Below are 22,948 nucleotides of genomic sequence, written 5' to 3'. Positions count from 1 at the left end.
TCTTGCCATTTTTGCTATAGGATGCAATGTAAAGTCCGGCAGAAACTACTTGCTGTTTGGCGACGGTGGCGCCTCTTATGGCGAAATCCAGAAACTTTGTTCAGAATCTATACAGCGCCGATTCGTAAGCGGCGAAAAGCTAAAACTGCTAGTCAAACGATACCGACCGACATCTCGAAATTCTAAATAAAAATGATTAACCATCGATTTTTGCTAACAGTTACAACGCTATTAATTTTTCCCTAATTTGCGTTCAGATTGCGCACAAAAATGGACGATTTGGGAAGAAGAGACACGATTATTCGAGCTTTGCGGCTCGTTTTTATAGTTATCGATTGTCGACAACTATAAAAACGAGCCGCAAGGCTTGAATAATCGTATCTCCTCTTCCCAAATCGTCCATTTTTGTGCGCAATTTGAGCACGAATTAAGAAGAGATTACTGTAATTGGCGCTGTATATATCTTTGAACTAGAGGCCCTCTAAGTAAGTCGCTTACAATTCAAAAGAGCTTTTTCTTCTCCCAATTCAAGAAATAAAATAAACGGTTTAGTCTTTCTAAAAGAATATAAATGCAAGTTTCAGCTTTGTTTTTCAAATTTTTACAAATAAAAATCATACAAAATTGCGAAGTTATTCGTAACACACAGTGTGTGTAGCATTTAGACAATCAGGAGAGCGAGACGCGTGACGGGAATCAGAAGGCGTAGCCCTCGCGAACCTCACATGTCGCATACCGATAATCCCGAGCCCCGATCTGAGATATCTGGATTTTGGTTCATGTGTATAATATTGTAATTTGATGCACAATATTGTAATTTGAACTATCTACTGTACAAATATAATTTCTAAGACATCAATCTTGTTATTAAAACTGAACTATCAATTACAAATTACAAAGAGACATTGGAAAAGAGAAAAGCCACATTAAGTTGACTGAAATATTTATTCCTTACGCTACAGCAATAGTATTATAATGTTCTACAACAACGTTTACGTATATCACTATGCTTTGTCTACGTTAAACATTCGTAACTATTAATTACAATAATACAACCATACAGGTATTAACAAGTAATAACCGTGTATAGGAAAATATTTCGTCTTTTACGATCGCGAAATCAGCAACATATTACAGCACTGACGGGAATACTCGTAACAATACGACGATTTCTTTTATTTTTAACGAAGATTCTTAAAGGAATGTCCACGCAATCGCGTTTGTCTTACTCTTCATTCGAATGAGACATTGTACGGGGACGATGGAACTTATTAGTTAATGAGTTGGAACACAACTTCGTTTGGTGGATAATCTCAGGTATCTATATCTAGAATATTTATAATTAATTCATCGAACTAATTCTTCCTCCCCTACCCCTTTTTCTTTTCGATAGCGAATCTGTTTCTCCCGGTGTTATCGTTCCGCAAATCGATAGTCACCCACACGTCGATCAGATTTTTGTCTTTTCAGTTCGAAAATCATTTCGTACTCACGGCGAGAATCGAAACTAATTCGCTACCTCTCGTACAACATGCAAACACTTATTTACTATAATTTAAATTGTACAAACGATCAACTAGCGTCTAGACTCGTACACGATCCACTTCGATGTATAAATAGCAGTTTAAAAAACAAAATACAATAATACTCGCAAAGGATTAATAAATTCCTAGTCATGCGTGTAGCAAATGGACTGCGAAACTGCGTAAATTTATACTCTTATAGATTTAAAGTAACAAAAAGATTACATGCTATTCACCATTAACAGTAGTGGGGAAAAAAGGAATTATAAACATTTGACGATTTTCATAGACCGTAAACGCATAAAGGCAGTCCAATAATAAATAACAACTTTGGATTCTTAAATCCACAACCTTTCATATACGTATATACCGCTTCAACACTAAATAGTATTAAGTTTCTTCATGCTTATGAGATTAATACCTCACTGGAAGGTATGTACAACTAAGGCTTTTATTCATCTTCGATCAGTCCGAAGATATAAAAATAAATTCTTTCCCCCTATGAAACGCTCAACGAGCGTATAATATAGAAAACTTTAGAACAAACGAGTTCCTGTCACTTGAAAGATCATATATTTTAAAAAATAGAAAGTTGCACACAATAAATAAAGCACTATCATTCGTTAAATTTGTATAGTAAACTTCGGCGCATACAAGATCTTAGGCATCCTGCATACTCATATAGTTACTCTTCAATATTACAAATATCTTACTGCTGTATAAAATTATCTGTCTAAATCCATTCCCTTTTCTCGACATGGATCTACTGTACAGTCCGTTGTGTAACAATTACTTATTACTACGAGTTATCTAATGATATATAAAAATAATTATGACCTAATGTCAGGCAAATGTATTCTTTTGGGAAGCATTAATTTAACAGTCTGCAAATGTATGAATGATTTAAAACGCCTTATGTAGTGTATAAATGTATGTTTCCATTTATACCACCTGCTTCTATTTTATACCAGCATCGGATTTTTGTTGGATATTCTCGTTTATAAACTCTTTTAGCTCCTCATATGCTTTATTAACGTCGTCGTTTACGATTATTAAATCAAAGTTACCAGACTTCTGACCTACAATAATTTCAAAATGCAGAATGTTATAATCTTGTTTTGTATGACTGCTACACACATTAAATGCGTATTATACCGTATTCTATTTCTGTCACGGCGATTGATAATCTATTCTGTAAAGCCTCCTCTGTTTCAGTTTTCCTGTTCCTCAATCTTTTCTCTAGCTCGTCCATGCTTGGTGGCTTGATAAATACGTACAATGGATTCAGAGAAGTTTGCTTCACTTGTTTCACCCCCTGCATTTCAATATCTAATACACAGATTTTACCTTCCCTTTGTACATCTTCCACCGATTGCTTCCTGAACAAATTAAAAGCTAAGTAATAAGACAAATATTGGAAATAATATTTAGTTCTCACAAACAATTACATAGTGCCATATAAGTTTCCACTAAATGTAGCAGTCTCAAGGAATTCTCCCGTTTCTATCTGTTCCTGCATCTTTTCTTTGGATGTAAAGTAATAATGCTTTCCATCTTCTTCTCCTGGCCTGGGTTTTCTAGTGGTATGTGAAATAGAATATCCATATTTTTCCGGGTATTCCTCAAATAGCTTCTTTATCAATGTACTTTTTCCACTTCCCGATGGACCACACACAACTAATGGACGTGGACCTTTTTGAAGCATGTTATAGACACCTAAAAATAGTTGCAACAATTATATATACATTATAAATTGCACCATCAACTTCAATACACTATGCATAACTCGTTCATATAAAAAGTATTAAATGCTATTGTAGAATTAAACGAACACCTAAGACTACATGACAAGCAAATTTAATTAAGCTATAGAATCACTTCGTACCTGTAGTGATTGCTCTAAGAACAGAAAATGATATCATACTTAAAAGATATATGTACTGTCATCTAAAAGTCCTCAGAGGCTATAAAAAACGAAAGAGTTTGCGGAAAGATCACTGTATCTCTGAGAATTCTTAAGAATCAACAATCAAAAAACATAAATATTGTTCCTAACATGAATTTCCATTTAAATTTCGATAACATTCACTGAAAGCGTTAAACTTCGTTAAATCGAGAAAAGCTGTGTCAAGCGGTGACAAAGAATACGAATATGCGGCAGCGTTGAACACAGTCGAGCGGTTGATTAGAGATGCCGGAAATCTTATAATTAGAGAACGGTCAGCAGAAAAACGGGCGCGTAATATTAAATAGGAGTGCAGTAACGGTGCACCGGCATCGAAACCGGCATCGTTCGTAACGTGTTTAAATGATTACGAGCCATGGGGTGAAGTTCGACTGCAGACCTTTCGAAATATTGATTTTTCAAGAGAAAAACATACCGCAAATTGTGCAACTTCCGTTACATGACCATTCACCGGCTGAGACAAAATCCTGGTGCATTTAATTTATTAACATAGCGAGACATTCGTCCGATTCGAGACGAGCCAACTGTGCACTCCTCTTTATAAATAATCTTGTCGAAACGCGATGCAAACGTAAAACACGAACAAATTTGACTTCATTGAACACATCGCACAACCCATGAACTACCCTCTCCAGTTTCTATTTGGCTTTGGAAAGAAGAAATTAATCAGTTGGTTAAGATTCTCTCACTCACCTTAACAGAAAGCGCAAATTGACGGATTAAAATAGAAAACCACTAGAAACGTGTTCGGTGCAAACAGGAAAAAAACCAGAGAGGCCTGCAGACGAAAACTGAACAGCGCGAAACACAAGTTACTCGGCTATGTTATACATACACACACATACACTATGTACAATATTCACGTTTCCGTTTAATATTGAGCGCATGCGCATACATTGATGCGGCTAACATAAAGTCACATTTGATTGTTTAGATTATGTAAAAAATGTACATTTGTTTCAGGAAACGTTTTCATATGTCTAGGATAAAATAAATTTTGAATTTCGTTAAAATATCCCTGTATATCAGCGCTATACATATTGGTGTTAAAGTGAAGATTGTTAAATTACTTGTTGATTTATGACCATTATATTTGACAAAGATTCGAATTATTTATTTTGCGTAGTAATAGGAAATATTTCTGTGGACTTGCTCTTATTTCATGTTTTATTTCGCTACCTAATGTCCCTTTTACAAGCTAGTACTTTTAAAAGGAAGATCTCTAGCGCTGTTGTAAGACTATACGTTTGATAACAGAAACAAGTGATACGTTCGCAAGTTCGGAATGTCGATAACGTGACATATCTTATATAAATAATTACGTAAACTCTTTGGATAACAAACAGTAACGTAATTTCAACATAAGGTATAGACTATTTTAATTAAAGAACGTTCGATATGATAGACAGCAAAGAATAAAACGACCGTGTTTTATCTTTGCATTTATTAAATGTATATATAGATATAAATATAAATATAAATATATATATATATATATATATATATATATATATATATATATTTCACATTTATTTATATCATCTTGAATATTTAAATGAGAATAATTTACAATACAGGTTATAGATTTAACAGTTTTTCTAATATTCCCGTGTGTATCGTATTATTTTCTTCCTCCACATATCGTATTAAAATCGAAAATATGAATTTAAATATATATGTATGTATTCTATTCTATACACATACAGAATTTCTCTTTAACCCGAACAGTAGTAATTGATACTGATGATTAGAATTCGAATAGTTGTTGTATGTAACGGCACTCTTATAAAATTATTATGTACTAGTTATGCTTGAACATTGCACAAGAAATGCTAGATTTAGATTGACAAAATATAGTCTTTTTTTATTGTATATATGTATGTCTTGTGTGTATATCGTAGACGTTTCGCAAAAATAAAAATACATATATAACTAAAAGACAATGAAAAATTTTTTACAATATATATATGTATATATATATTTCAATATTTTTAAATTACTATGTTTTGGTAGCTAAGATTAGGGGATGTTAAATCTCGGTATGGCAATGCATACATGTAGAAATGCATGCACACATGTTTAACATAAAAAATATATATAATGTATAAATAAATATGTATCACATTATGTTCATCGATCCGATATAGATGCTCACTCACACTCAATAAACGTTAGAGTAACAGTAGGTAGAAGAAGTAGCAATATAGTAAGATTAATAGTCGTAGCGACATTAAATGTCTTCCCCTTGTACTTTTTTAGCGTGATGTACTCTCGTGTGCGTGGCAGATTCATTTGCATATTTATTTAATATGGGGTGATTCGATAATCGATGGTACAAGTGGTACAGCGATTCTAGATTAAAAAACTAAATAAAAAAATATAGAACATTTTGTTATGGATTCACTTATAGTACCTATCGCTCGATAGAGCGAAAGCCGAATGTTATACACTTGCATGACTATTTGTAACTATTATTTATAATAGGTACAAATAATAAATAGTATTCTAAAATGGCAGGAGACTAACTTTACTCTTGAACGTTTTGAACAACACTTCATTTCCAACACTTTTTAAAGTGGAATCACTGATCGTCCACATGTACCATGGGTTGCCGAATACTTTGTACAATGAAAGACTTGTTTTAAACCTCAGTGGGGCCTGACGGTTTTGCTTGCGTTCTTCGTCGGGCCAGTTCGGACATAACAACAGGACCAATATGAGGAGATCGTGGACAACTAGACATAGCTTTGTAAGTTTCAGCAACTGCTCTCTGAAAACATACGTCCAAGGAATTACACTCTGTTGCTACACAAATTGCACTTCGAATAAATAGAGCATACTATTAGGCTGTGTGGATCTCTAACAGTGTATGGTAAAGGTTTTTGCGGAAGACGATGGCGGTTCATGATCCACGGGTACTTTAAAATGGCAGCTGCAGTAGGCCTTCTGTTAGGATCTACATGTAACATTCTTTTCACCAATTCTTTAGCTTCGATGGAAATATGACACCATATACCATTCTCAGTGTCTATGAAACCGGGTCCGATACGATCCAATATATCAGTTGCGCTATCTCCGGGACTGTTACGGAATGGAGTGTATCTAGTATGCAAATAAAAATGATCAGTACCGGATAATCTTTAATTTCTGTTTAATCAACATGTGTTTAATTACCCGGCTAGCATAATATATAATAAAACACCAAGTGACCAAATGTCGCATGCCGCGTCGTATCCTTGGCGTTTCAGTACTTCTGGCGCTACGAAATTCGCAGTGTAACATGGAGTCATTAGTAAACCGTTTTCTGCTCGCAGTTGTTTCGCAAATCCTAGATCGCACAAGCAAAGGGTCCCTGGATCAGCCCCTGGTCTTGAGTACAATATATTGGATGGCTTTAAATCCCGGTGAACAACCTAGCGTTTATGTACATAACATGTATCATATGTAATTTAAAGCTGACGTGAATGAAGATAAATAAATACCCCATTTCCATGCAGATATTGGATTACATTGGTAATCGTGTACATCACTTCGGCAGCTTCTCTTTCTGTTAGATTACGTCTTTGCAACAAGCGGTCGAATAGCTCTCCGCCTCGCAATAATTCTAACACAAGGTAAGCTCTTTTATCGTCTTCATGAACAGCCCTCAATGTTACAATATGCGGATGTCCTCCGTACCGAAGCAAAATTTCAATTTCTTCTGTTGGATCTCTTTTCAATTTTTCAATTACCTGCGATTAGAGGTAATGATCAGCAGACAAAAGAAATTGATATATTACAATAAAATATTGGATACTGTACCTTCACTGCAAATTCTGTTTTGGTTACTTTATGAACAGCTAAGTAAACGGTACTGTAACTTCCTTTGCCGATTTCTTGTTTGAACTCGTACTCGTCGGTTATGGAGACCGGACTCACGTAAGACAGGAAAGTGGCATTCAGACTATCACAGTGTTTATATTCCGGAGTTTTAAGATGATCCTCAAGAAGGCACGGCGCGACGAAGCTAAAGCCACGGAACAACTCGTGGGCGTTAGCGCTTGGAGGTACTCCAGGAGAATCTAAAATATTTTATGATTTTATTTATCTATTATTTAGTCTTCGGCAGCACGCATTAGAAATCGTATCATTTGTTCGCGATACCTTTAGGCGTTTTACATGTAAATTCACTATCAAAATAAAATGCATCGTCATTTTGACTAACAGCTGGCTTAAAGGGAGGTTTTATTTGTTTTTTTAGAAGGGCATCCCAATCGATTGTCGCGAAAAATACGTGCTTTTTGATTTTTTCCACTCCACCTAAAATAAAAGCAGAATAATCAACTAATCCATTAGATCTATTGTTCTTTGAATTATAGAGTGATTGGTGATTACCAGATCCAAGCCTATTTTCAGGATTTCTTTTGAACAGTACTCTGAGAAGCGCTTGTGCTTCTGGTGAAATGTTTAATGGCATACTGAGTTTTGCTTTTAATATCTGCGTCATTGTTTCCTTGCGATTGACACCTTGAAACGGAAGAGCTCCAGTCAACATTTCGAACTACAAATATAAAAATTTACAATTTATAATTAGCAGAGAGTAGAGTTATTTTTAGTAATCCTCTGTAGGTGATGCAACCAACCATAAGAACACCGAAACTCCACCAATCGGCGACGAACGAATGCCCTTTACGTTTAACAATTTCCGGCGCCATGTATTCCACGGTTCCGCAAAAAGAATATGCTTTACAGTCTTCTTCTAAAGATTGCTTACTTAGACCAAAGTCAGTTAAAGATATATGGCCTTCAGTATCCAGCAAAATACTATTGTAAATGAGGAGACCATAGTTAAACATGTGTAGTCATAGAATGCTCCTACTGTTAATAAATAAAATAATACAAACTTTTCCGGTTTGAGATCCCTATAAATAATTCCAAGTTTGTGTATATGATCCAGTGCAAGAGCAAGCTCTGCTAAATAAAACTTTACATCATCCTCAGTAAACATCAGCTGCAATCAAAATTAAATGTAAGTGTTGTAACTTTTCTAGTACATATTTATTTAAATAATTAAGACCTACCTCTTTAGCCAATCTCGAAAATAAATCACCACCTCTCAGAAAGTCTAAAATTAAATACAGCTTTCCTTCTGTTTGGAATGCATAATGTAGTCGGACTATGAATGGATGCTCAACTTCTGCTAATATATTTCTTTCCATTTTCGTCCTAACTCTGTCTCGAACTGAGACAATATCAATATATTAAACCACTTAAAAAAGAATAAAGAAAATAGTTTAAATTGAGAATTGCTCTAAAATTCTTTATGTACAGAAACAATACAAGGACAAAGCAAGTATTCTTATACTCTAATTCATTTAGTAAAGCTTTCAGAGCCATTCTCATACATTTAACACGATAAACACCTTTTAGTGTAGCCTTTTTGAGAACTTTCATGGCGTAAAGTGTTCCACTATCTTTACCAACAACTTTCCTCGTTAAGAATACCTAAATAACCCAAGAATTTTACTAGCGTGAGGATATAGCTTAGCAAACACGAGATCCTTTTCAATTCATAGGATATGCGTATACCTTTCCAAAGGATCCTTGGCCAAGAACTTTGAGAAGTTCGAACTGAGATGGATCTGCCTTTTCGTGGCCATCACGTACCACTTCACGAACTTCAATCTCATGAGATTCAGAACACCCATTTGAACGCGGCTCAGCTGCATTCGCCTGAGTAATCATTGCTTCCTCCTGAGATTCTGCTGGCAGGATCTCTACACTTCCCTAAACAACAGAGATGATTATTGCATTCAAATCATTCTATCGCGATTCTGTTGTCATAAATTATAATGAAACGGTTTTTGAAATAATAAGATGTTTTGACAATTGAAGTAACGTTACCTTTTCATTCACATTTTGCTCGGACCAAGGAACCGTCAGATTCGCTAACGGCATTATATTTGACGTCGCGTTATTATTCGCAAAACTGTAGAAATTGTCGTAAATTAATCCCGCGTGTACGGTCGTCATAAATTATCATTTAGCTGCGTTTAGTTTACAGAAATTCGCAGACGATACGTTGAAGCGAAGGCGTTCAAACCAGATTTCTGACACAGACCGGAAGCACCTGCTTTGCGACCTTAAATATAGCCGAGAGAAATGGCTGCTTTACAACGAACCTCGCCAAAATTTCGCAGAAATATTCCAAAATCCATCAATTTCTAACGTGACACGTACACGGGACACTATATGTACTTTTATACAGAAAGCGTTTAAAAGCAAACAAGTAACACACACCACTGAATTCATTTAAATCCCTAGTCGTTAGAGCCTCAATTTAAGTATAAGAAGTCACCTTTACATACGCGTTATTGATTAGGACTGTCAACAAACAAAGAGAAAAAAAACTTAAAGTACGAAATATATCATAAAGAGCGCACAACGAATACACGACACAGAAACAATTAATGCATTCAAATTCGGACGAGACAAGCAAAATTATTTTCTATTTTGAACAGTTTTCCTTACTATTTACGCTTTTTCGGCTAGAATGAGATTCTGAAAGCCCAACACTTGTGCACGAGATGATAGTAAAATGATTCTCGAAATATTTCTGATGAAAATTGTACGTTATCGAGTTTTAAAAAGTACTTAATATGGGAACGAGACAGGTGCGTGTTATTTTGCACGAAAATCTGTCGCAAGGTATTGACTTGACAAGTTATGCGAAGCGTTGCGTCAATATAATGTCGAACAAGTGATCGGCTTTAACGCTACGTCTTTTAATCTCTATCTTTACAAATTCTACTGAAACTCTAGTAGATAATCAATCACAAATTCGGAATTTTACAAGTTAATACATTACGAAAGAAAATATCATACTTCAATTTTATATAAAATACACGCAACTTCAAAACCTGTAGGAAGAACTCAAAAGTTTACTCAAAGATTCTTGTGGTTTTGTGGTCACTAGATAAATTCCCCAACCGATCCTTCGGTAAATAATGACTCACACAATTACACAAATAAAGATTGCAGAAAATGAAGAATATCAGTCTCAATAGTACGAAACAATTTATTTCAGCGGTGTTCCAATTATGAACTGCTATTATTCGATATTAATTGTTAATGGTATTGTTTTCCATTGATATGTACATATTTCGTTTCATTAAACAAGATTAAGGATAAAAGTAAGAAAAAGTACCTATAGTACCATCTATCACAGAACAATTTAATTGTCGAACAATTTGTATACTATTCGCAACGTTAGAGGGCGCCACAATTCACTTTTCTGAGCAATACAGTCATGCCTCACCATAATAAGCAATTCTGCTTCACCATAGTAGACATTTTTATCCCCACCATTTTAATGCGCATCCAGGTCTGCGCAGTTGCTTTAGAAAGAGAACAGGAGATGATCGAAAGGGACAGAACGAAACCAGGGTGCTCTATGTGTTAGTGTCCACACGGACGAAAAATCTAGGCAGTCTCACTTTGCCATGCTTACGATGCTCTTAAACTTGAACATTTTTAAGTTTCTATTTTCTCTGATAAAAATTGCTTGTCTTTATTGCGACATATATATAAACGAATATATTTGATATCTTCTGAAAAGCATTTCTTCCCAATGAATTAGTACATTACTGTGTGTAATATATATGTTTAAAAACTAAAAAAGGCTTAATGATATGAATAAAATTTATAAAATTCTTTACAACTGACAAAGTATATATATCTTTTAAGTTCGAAAGAGTTCCACATTAAAACAAGGCGGAATGTTCTCAGCACGTTTTTTTCCGCATTTCCTAATGTAATATGGTTGTTTATTAACGTGTGAAGGTCTATGTTGAACTCTAATATACAGAAAGCACTATTCTAGTGCAAAGACGGACGCTAAGCTACAACATTTTTTATTTGACAGTTTTATTAAACAATTACATGGTAATTCGTCAAGTTGTTAAAAAATCCATTTTTAATTTATTATATATATTAAAACGTTAAAACTGTTGAAATTTTTAATTCGACAATTTAAATATATTAATCCAAGGGATCCAAGGGATATATATATATATTGTTTTGTAAAATTGATCTATATGTTACACAATCGTCGATATGTATTTCGAGAAGGTTCTGGGATAAGTTCCGAGCTGTCAATCAAGATCCTCTCATCAGAAGGCATCGCCTCCTACGTCTCGTGGCCAAATCCTTTGGGAACAAAGTCTTCATTCTTTAGCAAGCTGGCGTCGGATCACTTGCCTTCTTCAAACATATACATATAGCCGCTAGCCAGAAGATCCAATGTAGTCACGAACCGTCGTTCGTTGGCAGGTCTGTTTAGATTCACTCACTTCTGAAGCCAGATGCATGTCAAGACGCTATCGTAAAAATGTCAAAGATTGTCGGTCCAAAATGAGTATGGTTGTAAATATGTGTAGTTTAGAAATAACGTTAACAAGTTTCATCACATCTACACATATAACTCTTTATGAAAAGCTTTATGCAATAAACATCTTGTTTTAATATGGAAGGTACTATGTCTTGGTATAAAAATATTAAGAAAGGTATAAACAATTGCGACATCGTAATTACATACAGTAATTTCTCCCGGAATTGAAACCAGCAACTAAGTGGCGATTCTTCGGGCATCGTGACTTGTTTTTATAGAAACTCAGGGCAGTCGGTAAAAACAGCCAACGACCAACATGCCAGTGTACACTAATCCAAATATGTACATAGTAATGCTAGAATAAAAACGATGACTAATCTTTTTTATTTTTAATTTTTTGCCACGATTCAAAGGCAGTTTGAAGACCACATGCTACGATTTAACGGTCACGTATTTAGCACCTACCACGTACCTTGTAGCACAACGGTTTTTCTTACCTGAATAATGTAAAAAAAAGCTAATTTATGAATAATTCAAATTCTTTCGCGACAAATGTTTATCATTTCATAAATAGAAACTTACTTATCTAATTCTCCTTGCCCAAGAAAAATATTTTTATTCCCTGCACCATGCACTGTACGCAAGCTGGAGCTGTTGCACTGTAAAATGTCAATCTTTCAAACATTACACGTAATTCATTGTTCCCAATTTCGTTTCTACACCCTTCATAAATCATTTCTTGCGGTTCTTCTTGAAGTTCTGCCGGTTCTTCTTTTATTTCTATATCTTCGATGTATCTTTCTTCTTCCTCACATTTTAACAAAAATTGTGTAACATGTGCCAGGGTGCATTGTTCTCCCGTGATCTCACTTATCATGCCTTGCCAATCAGGTTCCAGCTCTCTGGTTTCCGATTGAATGGAACGACTAGCAGGATTAATAATTTTATTCGATGCATTTTTAATATCTCTTTGTGTAATTACCGACCAGGATTCGGATAAAATGTCAATACAGTTTTTTATTGTGTAGTCGGAATAAAATTCACTTATTCCTCCATCATACGTTAAAACACGTTGCAGGAGTTTCTGGCGGAAAATTCTTTTTGTTTTCTCCATGATCCTTTCTTGATTCATTGATTTAGAAATACAAGATCTTGAATTGGTCGGTAAATACATAATTTTAAATTCTTCATTTTCTTGCAGTGAAACATTATGGGCTTCGCAATTATCTAACAATAGGATTACTTTCCCCGATATTTCTTTTTCCTCCTGATATTGTTTTACAGATGGTTTGAAATGGTTTTCAAACCAATCTAAAAATAATGTTCTGTCTATCGATGCATTTGTCTGCGATTTAAAAATTACAGGCAATGAAACCTCGTGTCTCAAAGCTTTTGGGTTTTTATATCTATAAATAACAAGAGGCATAATCTTATGTGTGCCTAACATATTAGCACATAAGCCAATTGTAATAAGTTCTTTTTTCGTCTCATGTCCCCATAGATTTTTTTCTCCTCCAGCCAGTATTTTCGTCGGAACGGTCTTCCATAGAAGTGCACTTTCATCCATATTGTAAATATTTTCTAAACTTATATTTTCTTCCTTTATCATTTCTTTTAAATTATTTACAAATGCATCAGACTCAATCTGATCAACATTATTTTTCTGCTTGTTCCTATCTACTAAGCTTATGCCATTACGTCTTTTAAATTTGTTTAACCATCCACGACTTACTTTAAATCGCGAATATGACGGCAAATGTTCTTTGAATTCCGTCGCTTTTTTTAATATAAGAGCATCGGTTACACGGTAACCAAATGTTCTTCTTTGTTCGAGCCATGCCAATAATTGTTTTTCTATTTCGTTATACAGTGGCTTGAATAATCTTCGTCGCTTTTGTTCGCGGCTACTTTTATCTGCAAACGCATTTATTTTTGTAGCATTTCTTTCAATTCTACCGAGTGTTCTAGCCTCAATGCCATATTTAATTGCAATTTGTGCAGGTAACAATTTTTTCTCTCGAAGATCCTTCAAAACAGCCAAGCGTTGCTGCATGTTTAATAATGTATATTTTTTTCTTGGTGGCATATTATTAATATTAATGATATGTGTATATGCTTAATGACATGTAATAAACGAAGCTATTATTAAGAATTATCTCATGTATCACTAATCACTAATATGTATATATTTAAGTAACGATTACTAATAACGATATTAATTATATGTCACTTATTATTAATACCACTAATAACACAAAACGATCTTAGAAATAACACCATGTATAGCTCCCACTACGTAACGTGTGTCTTATTCGACGATTCGAACAAAAGTGACCAGCGACTTTTGTCCTCGCAGGATCACTCCTCCACTTCGATTCCCACCATTATAGGATTATTCGCATTTTTTCTGATCGACTTTTTCAGGAAAACGCGGCTTCGGTTCTAGCTCTTGCCCTTCGTCGCCACATCTGAAACCATTGCAGATTTGGCGACCATATTTTATGGTCGATGGTGAAAGTATAGTAAACTGTTCCTTCATGCTCTCTGTGAAACATACACTGATACTCTCACATTGTCCAACGAACGTAAGCTTGTTTTCTCGCCTTTTCCGTCGAATAGTATAACTTCACTGATATTTTCGTTTGATCAATAATACTCTCACATTGTTCCTCATCTTGGAAACAATAATGGACAACTTTTCAAGAATTATAAAAACAAGTCGCATGGTCCGAATAATTGTATCTAAAATATCATAATAAGTATTCGACTCCGATGGTAATTCGCTGGGTTTCCGATTCTGCCTCGATGGCTGCAAGGTTTCTATTTTATTCATTTCTTTTTATACACGATTTCATATTTATTTACTCCATCAGAGTTATGTTGTTTGTCTTGCAAATATCATTTATTCATAAGAAGTAATTGTTAATAAATTGTGTCAATATATTAGATCTTTTAAAACACAGTACTTTTAATACATAGCATTATACAAAATATTTTAAGTACTATAATATATCACACACGATGGAATAAAATAATAAATTAATTTTAATTATGATGGAACACGATATTAAGTTAAATATATAATAAAAACTCTACACGCGCAATTCTGGATCATTCGGTTTGAGTAGATTGGTGTGCTCTAGAAGGTATGGGTAGAACCGTATCGCCAACGGTTAACGATCCCTGACGGAAAACTTGTGTTTCTGAAGACACTCCTCTAGGAGATAGCATCCTAGGCATCGGGTCCCGAGCCTTGATCTTCCCACGACGTCGCTTTGGAAGTGGACTCCTGGTCTCGTGTTCTGGAAATTCTAAACGCATTCGTCTCTGCAATGAGCTATCTAGAGTGTCTCTGGAACGCTTTCCAGTTCTCTGCGAGAGTGCGGTCACAAACTGTGACATTGGAATGAACGTGTTTGATGTAGATGGTCTTGTAACCACGTCATCTGTTTGTGACACTTGTCCCCTTTCAATATTCTGGGATAGGGTCATGGCTGCATGCAAAGTAATGTCGGGTTAGATTAAAACGATCCTTCTGCAAATTGTATTTTTACAAAATGACAATGATGTACCTACCAGAGATACTGTTCACGATAGACTTCACGGCGCTAGCTACTCTATAGAAAAGTCCTCCGGAGCACGTACTATCAACCCTGCTGTTCGACGAATTAGAGTCTCTCCTGGTGACTTCGATCGTTCTGTTTGACGTGGAATAAGATTCTTGACTCCTAATGCCGTAATTCATATAGACGGGCCCTATTGTACGATTGCAAGCAGGCCAACCATGGTTGCTGTCACACTGATTACTTTTGGAAGTGATACATTCCAGCTTCTTCAAGCCAGTGTTTACAAGGTCGCTGGTAGAATGGATGGAACTGTTCTCCACGACCATCATCATCACTATCCTCGTCGAATTAGGAGATTTATTAACATTCACGCTGCCTATGTTCGGGCTGCAATTTTCTTTCTGCGTGTTCTTCGCGTTCTCTTCGTTAACCCGTATTCGCGAGTTGGGAATACTATCGCAAGTCTCGTAGAACTCTTCGTTTTCGGTAACATTAACGTTACTGCGCGTATTAGACACCAAGGTAGACTTGTCTTGATCCGAGAATCGTACTTTCTTCGAAGAATCCGATCGCCTCGTCTGAAAGTTATGCACCACCTCACCTTCGACACCGGTCAGCTCCATGTCCACGACAGCATGATTCGCGCTGGAATGCATCTTCGAATTGTGTTCTTCCTGTTCCTTCATGACGCCCAGCTTTTTGGAGTTGCTTTTAGGAAAAAGAGAGTCCTTATTGCTGCGACTCGATAATACTTATCGGAAAGGCGTTTCCTTGTGCGAAGCTGAACACGAGAAGCTGACGTACTTGCTGGTGGTACTGACACGGTTGTCGCTGTGACTCTGACTCTTCGACAACAGGGAGTTTGTCCTCGGAGTCTTCGAGGAGAAATCTCGGACTATCGGTGTCTTTAAATCCAGCTTGATTTTTTGATCGATCACCATGGGGGTGCTAGTATTCCTGTACGAGGAATACCAGCTCCGGAGGTGAAGTCAAGGACGCGAAGTTCCCTTTGTACTAGTTTTCCTTTCCGTCTGTCAATGGCAGCGTTCTCAGCCCGTACTTTTGATCCGAAACCATAGAGTGCCGATGTGGAGACTTTCACCACTTGCAGGCGCCTTTATTGGCATGAAACACAAGTGAAAGAAATTTACTTAGATCTTGACGAAGTGTTTTACTTACTGTACTTAGAAGTGATTTATTTGTTGTACTAAGATCCTGATTGAATTGAATTATAACAACTGTCGAACGATTCCAAATATTTGCTCTGCTTGAATCATTTATAATTTATCGTCGAGCGTCTGTTACGGAAATTTCTGGGTCGTACACAACGGACTCTTCAACTGCTCCTTCGAATCATTTTTCTTCTGGCACGGTTCTTAGCATTGGATGCAACAGAACACCTTCTTACAGAGACACAACAAACCCGGCTTGCCTGTTGAATGACAAATTTTCACTTAATAAGAGGTTTTGTAGATTTGAAGCTTTTGTTATAACTTCCGACAAAAATACCTCAACTGACGACGCGTTTCGAAGAGGTCACATCAACTGAACCGATTCAATGTTTACTGTTTCATATTGGCTAACGCGCCGTACACTGAGTTTTATCTGTAGTAACAGCAATTTGAAAGAGATGATTCTAATAGATGGCAGAATTTGAAATTGATTTATATTATAAATAGACGAAAGTGTAATGGAAATTATATCAGTTATATTTGTTTCTGTATTTGTATGCTAAGATTGTAAAAAAAACTGGACCTTCAACCGAAAATAGTTATGCTATCAATTTGATGGGATTACAAAGATGAAGTGTTTTATGAATTGCTTCCAAGCAATCGAACTGTTTCAGAATTCAGAAGTATATATAGCTATATATATAAGTATATATAAGAAGTAAGTATAACCATTATACAGAATTCTGAAGTATACTGCGAGCAGTTAGATAAATTACAAAGATCTATCGAGATAAAGCATTTAGAACTGTCGACTCGTAAAGGAGTCGTCTTCCATTACGACAACGCCAGATCCCACACATCGCGTAGGACAAGGCAAAAGATACAGCAGTTGGGCTGGGATGTCCTACCACATCCACCACTCCAGACGTTGCCACAATAGAATTTCATTTGTTTCGTCCTTTACAAAATTCGCTGATTGGAAGGAACTTAATTTTGAAGAGACTGTTGAAGAGCACTTGCAACGATTTCTTGCGGGGAAACATGGGAAATTTTGTAAAAAGAGGATTATGAATTTGCCCAAAAGATGGAAAACTGTTACGAAACACACAGTGGAGAATATGTAATCCTATAAAGATATATATGTAATCCTTTGTATACAAAAAATCCTTTCTCATTTACGCGTCAAAAACCGCACGAACTTACTGGCCAACCTAATAGAATCACAAACATAGGATCCTTACAAACATTGCATGCAATGCTTTTTTGTCTCAGGCTCTGAATTACCGACTCTGTAGGAAATGCTGTAATACGATGGCGGACTCTACCGAAATGGTACGGTCAGCTAGTGAACTACATCCGACTGCAACAGAGAAGCTATATGGCTGAAGTGGCTAAATTTACAGCGTTGCCAGCTTTTAAATGTGCATTGTTGCCGCGTTATATTCCTACGAAAACTATCGATATCTCCGGGCTTCGGGCCTCCAACGAAAGCGTTCAGCGAATTATTCTCTACTTGCCGACGACGGCACGGACTCGGGATACTTACGTATCCTAATGTGTGATTTATTAACGTGTGAAGGTCTATGTTGAACCCTAATATACGAAAAGCAAAGCTACTCTAATGCAAAAACGGACTCTAAGCTACAACTTTTTTTATTTGACACAGTTTTAGTAGAGAATTGTATGGCAATTCCGTTGTGTTGTTCAAAAATCCATTTTTAATTCTTTATACATATTAAATCGTTAAAATTTTTGTTAAATTTTTAATTCAACAATTTAAATATATTAGTTCAAGGGATCTATATGTTACAAAATCGTCGATATGTATTAAGGGGACCGGAATGTTATGTCGTTTGTTTACATTAAATTCCAACAGATAAATATGCGCAGAAACGACATTACTTTTCGGTCCTCCTAATACCTCGAGAATGTTCTAGGGTAAGTGTCGAGAGGTCAATCACGGTCCATTCAACAGAAAGCATCGCCTTCCCCACCCCGTGGTCAGATCGTTTCGGAACAAAGTCCCAATTCTTTGGCCAAGACGGCGTCAGATCATTTGCCTTCCGAAAACGTACATTGTCTCAATCGGAAACCTTTCACGCCCGATAGTCGGAAGGTCTGTCGTCCATCGGCAGGTCTGTTTAGATTCACACACTTCTGAAGCCACGTGCATGTCAAGACCCTATCGTAAAACTGTTAAAGACTGTCAGTCATTCATTCCGAATGTGTAGTTTACAAGATTCATCACATCTATACATAACTCTTTATGAAAAGCTTTATGCAATAAACATCTCGTTTTAATACGTAAAGTACTATGTCTTGGTACAAAAATATTAAGAAAGGCATAAACAATTGCGACATCATAATTGTTCATACGTTCCCATATATGTATATGCTGATATTCGTACATATACAATAAATTCTTTAACATTGCCCTGTGCTATTCCTACGCCTATGTGCGTTATTCCTACACTTACGCGAAAGTTCGTCGGGATCAGTCAAGCGTATGATGCAGCTCCTTTGACTAGAATTCCCGGAATGGTAGTCATAATACAATAACATAACTTCTTTAATTTTAACATTTCAAAACTAAAAATTTTTCAACATATTGCTAATATAGTTCTCTGATTAAAACGAGACCAAACATAATATAGTTTCGACAAATACTTCTCATCACATAAAATAAAATCAATCACGATGTAATTGAATAAATGTGATCTAAAGCATGTCGTATTTCGTCTCATTTTAATTGAAAGAATCTGACCAATATGTCAAAACAATTTTCATGTATAAAAAATTAGAAACAAAAAAGTTAAGGTATTGTTTCTACTCTAGCATTATTGTGTATTTGTATTAATGTACATCAATATGCTGACCGGTAGCTTTCAAGTTTCCGACTGTCCCGACTTTCGTTCCAACTCTCCCTCTCACACACTCTCGCTCTCCTTCTCGAGATGTCGGCAACCATAAAAGCGAGCCGCGAGGCTCGAAGCGCCGTGTCTGGATTGCCTCAGTTGGCTATTTTCGATTCCCAGACGCGAGACTACTAGGGAGGATTTACCGTAACAACTCGTAATACAATAACATAACTTTTTAAATTTTAACATTTTTAGACTGAATTTTTTTTCAACATATTGCTAATAGTTTCCTGATTAAAATGAGGCCAAACAGGATGTAGTTTGGACAGATATTTCTGATTGCAACAAAATCAAACACACGATATAATTGCGATTAGATTTATTTATTTAATACTTAATATGCTATTCATTTTATTCCAGTATCGCTATGACTATATAAGTAAAATACATTGTTATACATATTAATAATAGCTGTACACTAAAAAACTACATCGATATTATGCATAATTATTGATATATTAATTAGGTAAGTGCAAAATTATATTCTACATTAAATTGTTTGTAGTGTAACATCCTTGAAATTGTCTAGTATCGTGGCCTACAGTGATGCTTTTCTTCTATTTCCTAATAACAAATAATGTAAAGAAGACTAATTTATGAATAATTCAAATTATATAGGCGGCAAATGTTTATCATTTCATGAATACGTACTTACTTATCTAATACTCCTTGCCCAAGAAAAATATTTTTATTCCCTGCACCATGCACTGTATGCAAGCTGGGGCTGTTGCACTGTAAAATGTCAATCTGTCAAATATTACACGTAATTCATTGTTCCCAATTTCGTTTCTACACCCTTCATAAATTATTTCTTGCGGTTCTTCTTGAAGTTCTGCCGGTTCTTCTTTTATTTCTATATCTTCGTTGTATCTTTCTTCTTCCTCACATTTTAATAAAAATTGTGTAACATGTGCCGGGGTGCATTGTTCTCCCGTGATCTCACTTATCATGCCTTGCCAATCAGGTTCCAGCTCTCTGGTTTTCGATTGAATGGAACGACTAGCAGGATTAATAATTTTATTCGATGCATTTTTAATATCTCTTTGTGTAATTTCCGACCAGGATTCGGATAAAATGTCAATACAGTTTTTTATTGTGTAGTCGGAATAAAATTCACTTATTCCTCCATCATACGTTAAAACACGTTGCAGGAGTTTCTGGCGGAAAATTCTTTTTGTTTTCTCCATGATCCCTTCTTGATTCATCGATTGAGAAATACAAGATCTTGAATTGGTCGGTAAATACATAATTTTAAATTCTTCATTTTCTTGCAGTGAAACATTATGGGCTTCGCAATTATCTAACAATAGGATTACTTTCCCCGATATTTGTTTTTCCTCCTGATATTGTTTTACAGCTGGCTTGAAATGGTTTTCAAACCAATCTAAAAATAATGTTCTGTCCATCCATGCATTTGTCTGCGATTTAAAAATTACAGGCAATGAAACCTCGTGTCTCAATGCTCTTGGGTTTTTATATTTATAAATTACAAGAGGCATAATCTTATGTGTGCCTAACGCATTTGCACATAAGCCAATTGTAATTCGTTCTTTCTTCGCCTTATGTCCGCATAGATTTTTTTCTTCTCCAGCCAGTATTTTCGTCGGAACGGTCTTCCATAGAAGTGCACTTTCATCCATATTGTAAATATTTTCTAAACTTATATTTTCTTCCTTTATCATCTTTTTTAAATTATTTACAAATGCATCAGGCTCAATCTGATCAACATTATTTTTCTGCTTGTACCTATCTACTAATCGTATGCCATTACGTCTTTTAAATTTTGTTAACCATCCACGACTTACTTTAAATCGCGAATATGACGGCAAATTTTCTTTGAATTCCATCGCTTTTTTTAATATAAGAGCATCGGTTACACGGTAACCAAATGTTCTTCTTTGTTCGAGCCATGCCAATAATTGTTTATCTACTTCGTTATACAGTGGCTTGACTAATCTTCGTCGCTTTTGTTCGCGGCTACTTTTATCTGCAAACGCATTAATTTTTGTAGCATTTTTTGCAATGCTTCGAAGTGTTCTGGGGCCGATGCCATATTTAATTCCAATTTGTGCAGGTAACAATTTTTTCTCTCGAAGATCCTTCAAAACAGCCAAGCGTTGCTGCATGTTTAATAATGTATATTTTTTTCTTGGTGGCATATTATTAATATTAATGATATGTGTATATATTTAATGATATATATAATAAACGAAGCTATTGTTAATAATTATCTCATGTATCACTAATCACTAATATGTATACATTTAAGTAACGATTACTAATAACGATATTAATTATATATCACTAATTATTAATACCACTAATAACACAATACGATCTTAGAAATAACACAATGTGGAGCTCCCACTAGGTAACGTGTGTCTTAACCGACGATTCGAACAAGAATGACCAGCGACTCTTGTTCTCGCAGGATCACTCCACTACTTCGATTCCCACCATTACAGGATTGTCGGTATTTTTCCTGGTCGACTTTCTCAAGAAAACGCGGCTACGGTTCCAGCCCTTGCCCTTCGTCGCCACATCTGCTACCCACCGTTGCACTATCGAGCTGAATTTCGAGGATCTTGTGACTAAACAGTGTCGTTCTCCCTCGGCGTATTCCATAGTCGATAGAGGAAGTACAGTAAACTGTGCCTTCTCGCTCTCCGTCAAACGTAGGCTGATACTCTCACATTGTCCCTCGAACGTAGGCTTGTTTTCTCGCATTTTCCGTCGAATAGTATAACTCCACTGATATTTTCTTTTGTACGATATAGTCTTATCTTGTTTCTCAGCTTGGTTATCAACAATTATAAAAACAAGCCACAAGGCTCGAATAATTGTATCTAAAACACCATAATAAGTATTCGACTCCGATGGTAATTTGCTGAGTTACCGATTGTGCCTCGATGGTTGCAAGGTTTCTGTTTTATCGATTTCTTCCATTATACACGATTTCATATTTATTTACTCATTCATATAGTTACGTTGTTTGTTTTGCAAATGTCATTTATACATAAGAAGTAATTATTCATAAAGTGTGTAAATATATTAGACCTTATAAAAAACAGTACTTTCAATACATAGCATTATGCATTATAATATATCACACACAATGGAATAAAATAATAATTATGATAGAGAGAATGCATTATTAAGTTAAATATGTAATAAAAACTTCGCACGCGCATTCAGTTTGTATAAATTGGTGTGCTCTTGAAGGGAAGGGTAGTACCGTGTCACCAATGGATAACGATACCTGACAAGAAACTTGTGTTTCCGAAGATACTCCTCTAGGAGATAGCATCCTAGGTATCGGATAGCCCACTTTGGAAGTAGATTCATAGTCTCGAGTTGTGGGAATTCTAAACGCATTTGCCTCTACGATGAACTATCTACAGTGTCTCTACAACGCTTTACAGGCCTCTGTGAGAG

The 22,948-nt window shown here is 35.6% G+C and overlaps 4 protein-coding genes across 10 annotated transcripts; all 4 read right to left on the bottom strand.

Moving 5' to 3' along the window:
- Positions 1-926: 926 nt before the first annotated feature.
- LOC117219245 (guanylate kinase) lies at positions 927-6,259 on the bottom strand. 4 transcript variants are annotated; one of them, XM_033468228.2, is made up of 4 exons: positions 6,137-6,259; positions 2,972-3,239; positions 2,679-2,902; positions 927-2,602 (listed from the first exon to the last, which is right to left on the bottom strand). In XM_033468228.2, the coding sequence occupies exons 2-4, from the start codon at positions 3,226-3,228 to the stop codon at positions 2,481-2,483; spliced, it is 603 nt and encodes a 200-aa protein (XP_033324119.2). In that variant the 5' UTR covers positions 3,229-3,239; positions 6,137-6,259; the 3' UTR covers positions 927-2,480. The 4 variants fall into 4 exon arrangements, with proteins under 4 accessions (XP_033324119.2, XP_033324115.2, XP_033324117.2 ...); XM_033468224.2 differs by lacking the exon at positions 6,137-6,259 and adding an exon at positions 3,905-4,448; XM_033468226.2 differs by lacking the exon at positions 6,137-6,259 and adding an exon at positions 4,183-4,339.
- Positions 4,639-9,843, bottom strand: LOC117219243 (ribosomal protein S6 kinase 2 beta). The gene is made up of 13 exons (XM_033468223.2): positions 9,373-9,843; positions 9,058-9,255; positions 8,892-8,973; positions 8,550-8,710; positions 8,373-8,479; positions 8,112-8,292; positions 7,864-8,029; positions 7,633-7,788; positions 7,291-7,550; positions 6,972-7,220; positions 6,664-6,902; positions 6,330-6,591; positions 4,639-6,259 (listed from the first exon to the last, which is right to left on the bottom strand). The coding sequence occupies exons 1-13, from the start codon at positions 9,499-9,501 to the stop codon at positions 6,131-6,133; spliced, it is 2,319 nt and encodes a 772-aa protein (XP_033324114.2). The 5' UTR covers positions 9,502-9,843; the 3' UTR covers positions 4,639-6,130.
- A 1,522-nt stretch (positions 9,844-11,365) lies between these two features.
- Positions 11,366-14,661, bottom strand: LOC117219287 (jerky protein homolog-like). Its single transcript, XM_076518608.1, has 2 exons — positions 12,440-14,661; positions 11,366-12,354 (listed from the first exon to the last, which is right to left on the bottom strand). Exon 1 carries the CDS (start codon positions 13,941-13,943, stop codon positions 12,444-12,446), a length of 1,500 nt encoding a protein of 499 aa, XP_076374723.1. The 5' UTR covers positions 13,944-14,661; the 3' UTR covers positions 11,366-12,354; positions 12,440-12,443.
- A 139-nt stretch (positions 14,662-14,800) lies between these two features.
- LOC117219288 (uncharacterized) lies at positions 14,801-17,042 on the bottom strand. 4 transcript variants are annotated; one of them, XM_033468323.2, is made up of 5 exons: positions 16,933-17,042; positions 16,603-16,855; positions 16,228-16,538; positions 15,434-16,131; positions 14,801-15,351 (listed from the first exon to the last, which is right to left on the bottom strand). In XM_033468323.2, the coding sequence occupies exons 3-5, from the start codon at positions 16,362-16,364 to the stop codon at positions 14,969-14,971; spliced, it is 1,218 nt and encodes a 405-aa protein (XP_033324214.2). In that variant the 5' UTR covers positions 16,365-16,538; positions 16,603-16,855; positions 16,933-17,042; the 3' UTR covers positions 14,801-14,968. The 4 variants fall into 4 exon arrangements, with proteins under 4 accessions (XP_033324214.2, XP_076374726.1, XP_076374725.1 ...); XM_076518611.1 differs by having other exon boundaries at positions 16,748-16,855; XM_076518610.1 differs by having other exon boundaries at positions 16,228-16,855.
- Positions 17,043-22,948: the final 5,906 nt, after the last annotated feature.

The sequence above is a fragment of the Megalopta genalis genome, chromosome 2 (genome assembly GCF_051020955.1).
Source record: "Megalopta genalis isolate 19385.01 chromosome 2, iyMegGena1_principal, whole genome shotgun sequence".
NCBI lineage: Eukaryota > Metazoa > Arthropoda > Insecta > Hymenoptera > Halictidae > Megalopta > Megalopta genalis.
This window is presented reverse-complemented; position numbering and strand designations above follow the sequence as displayed.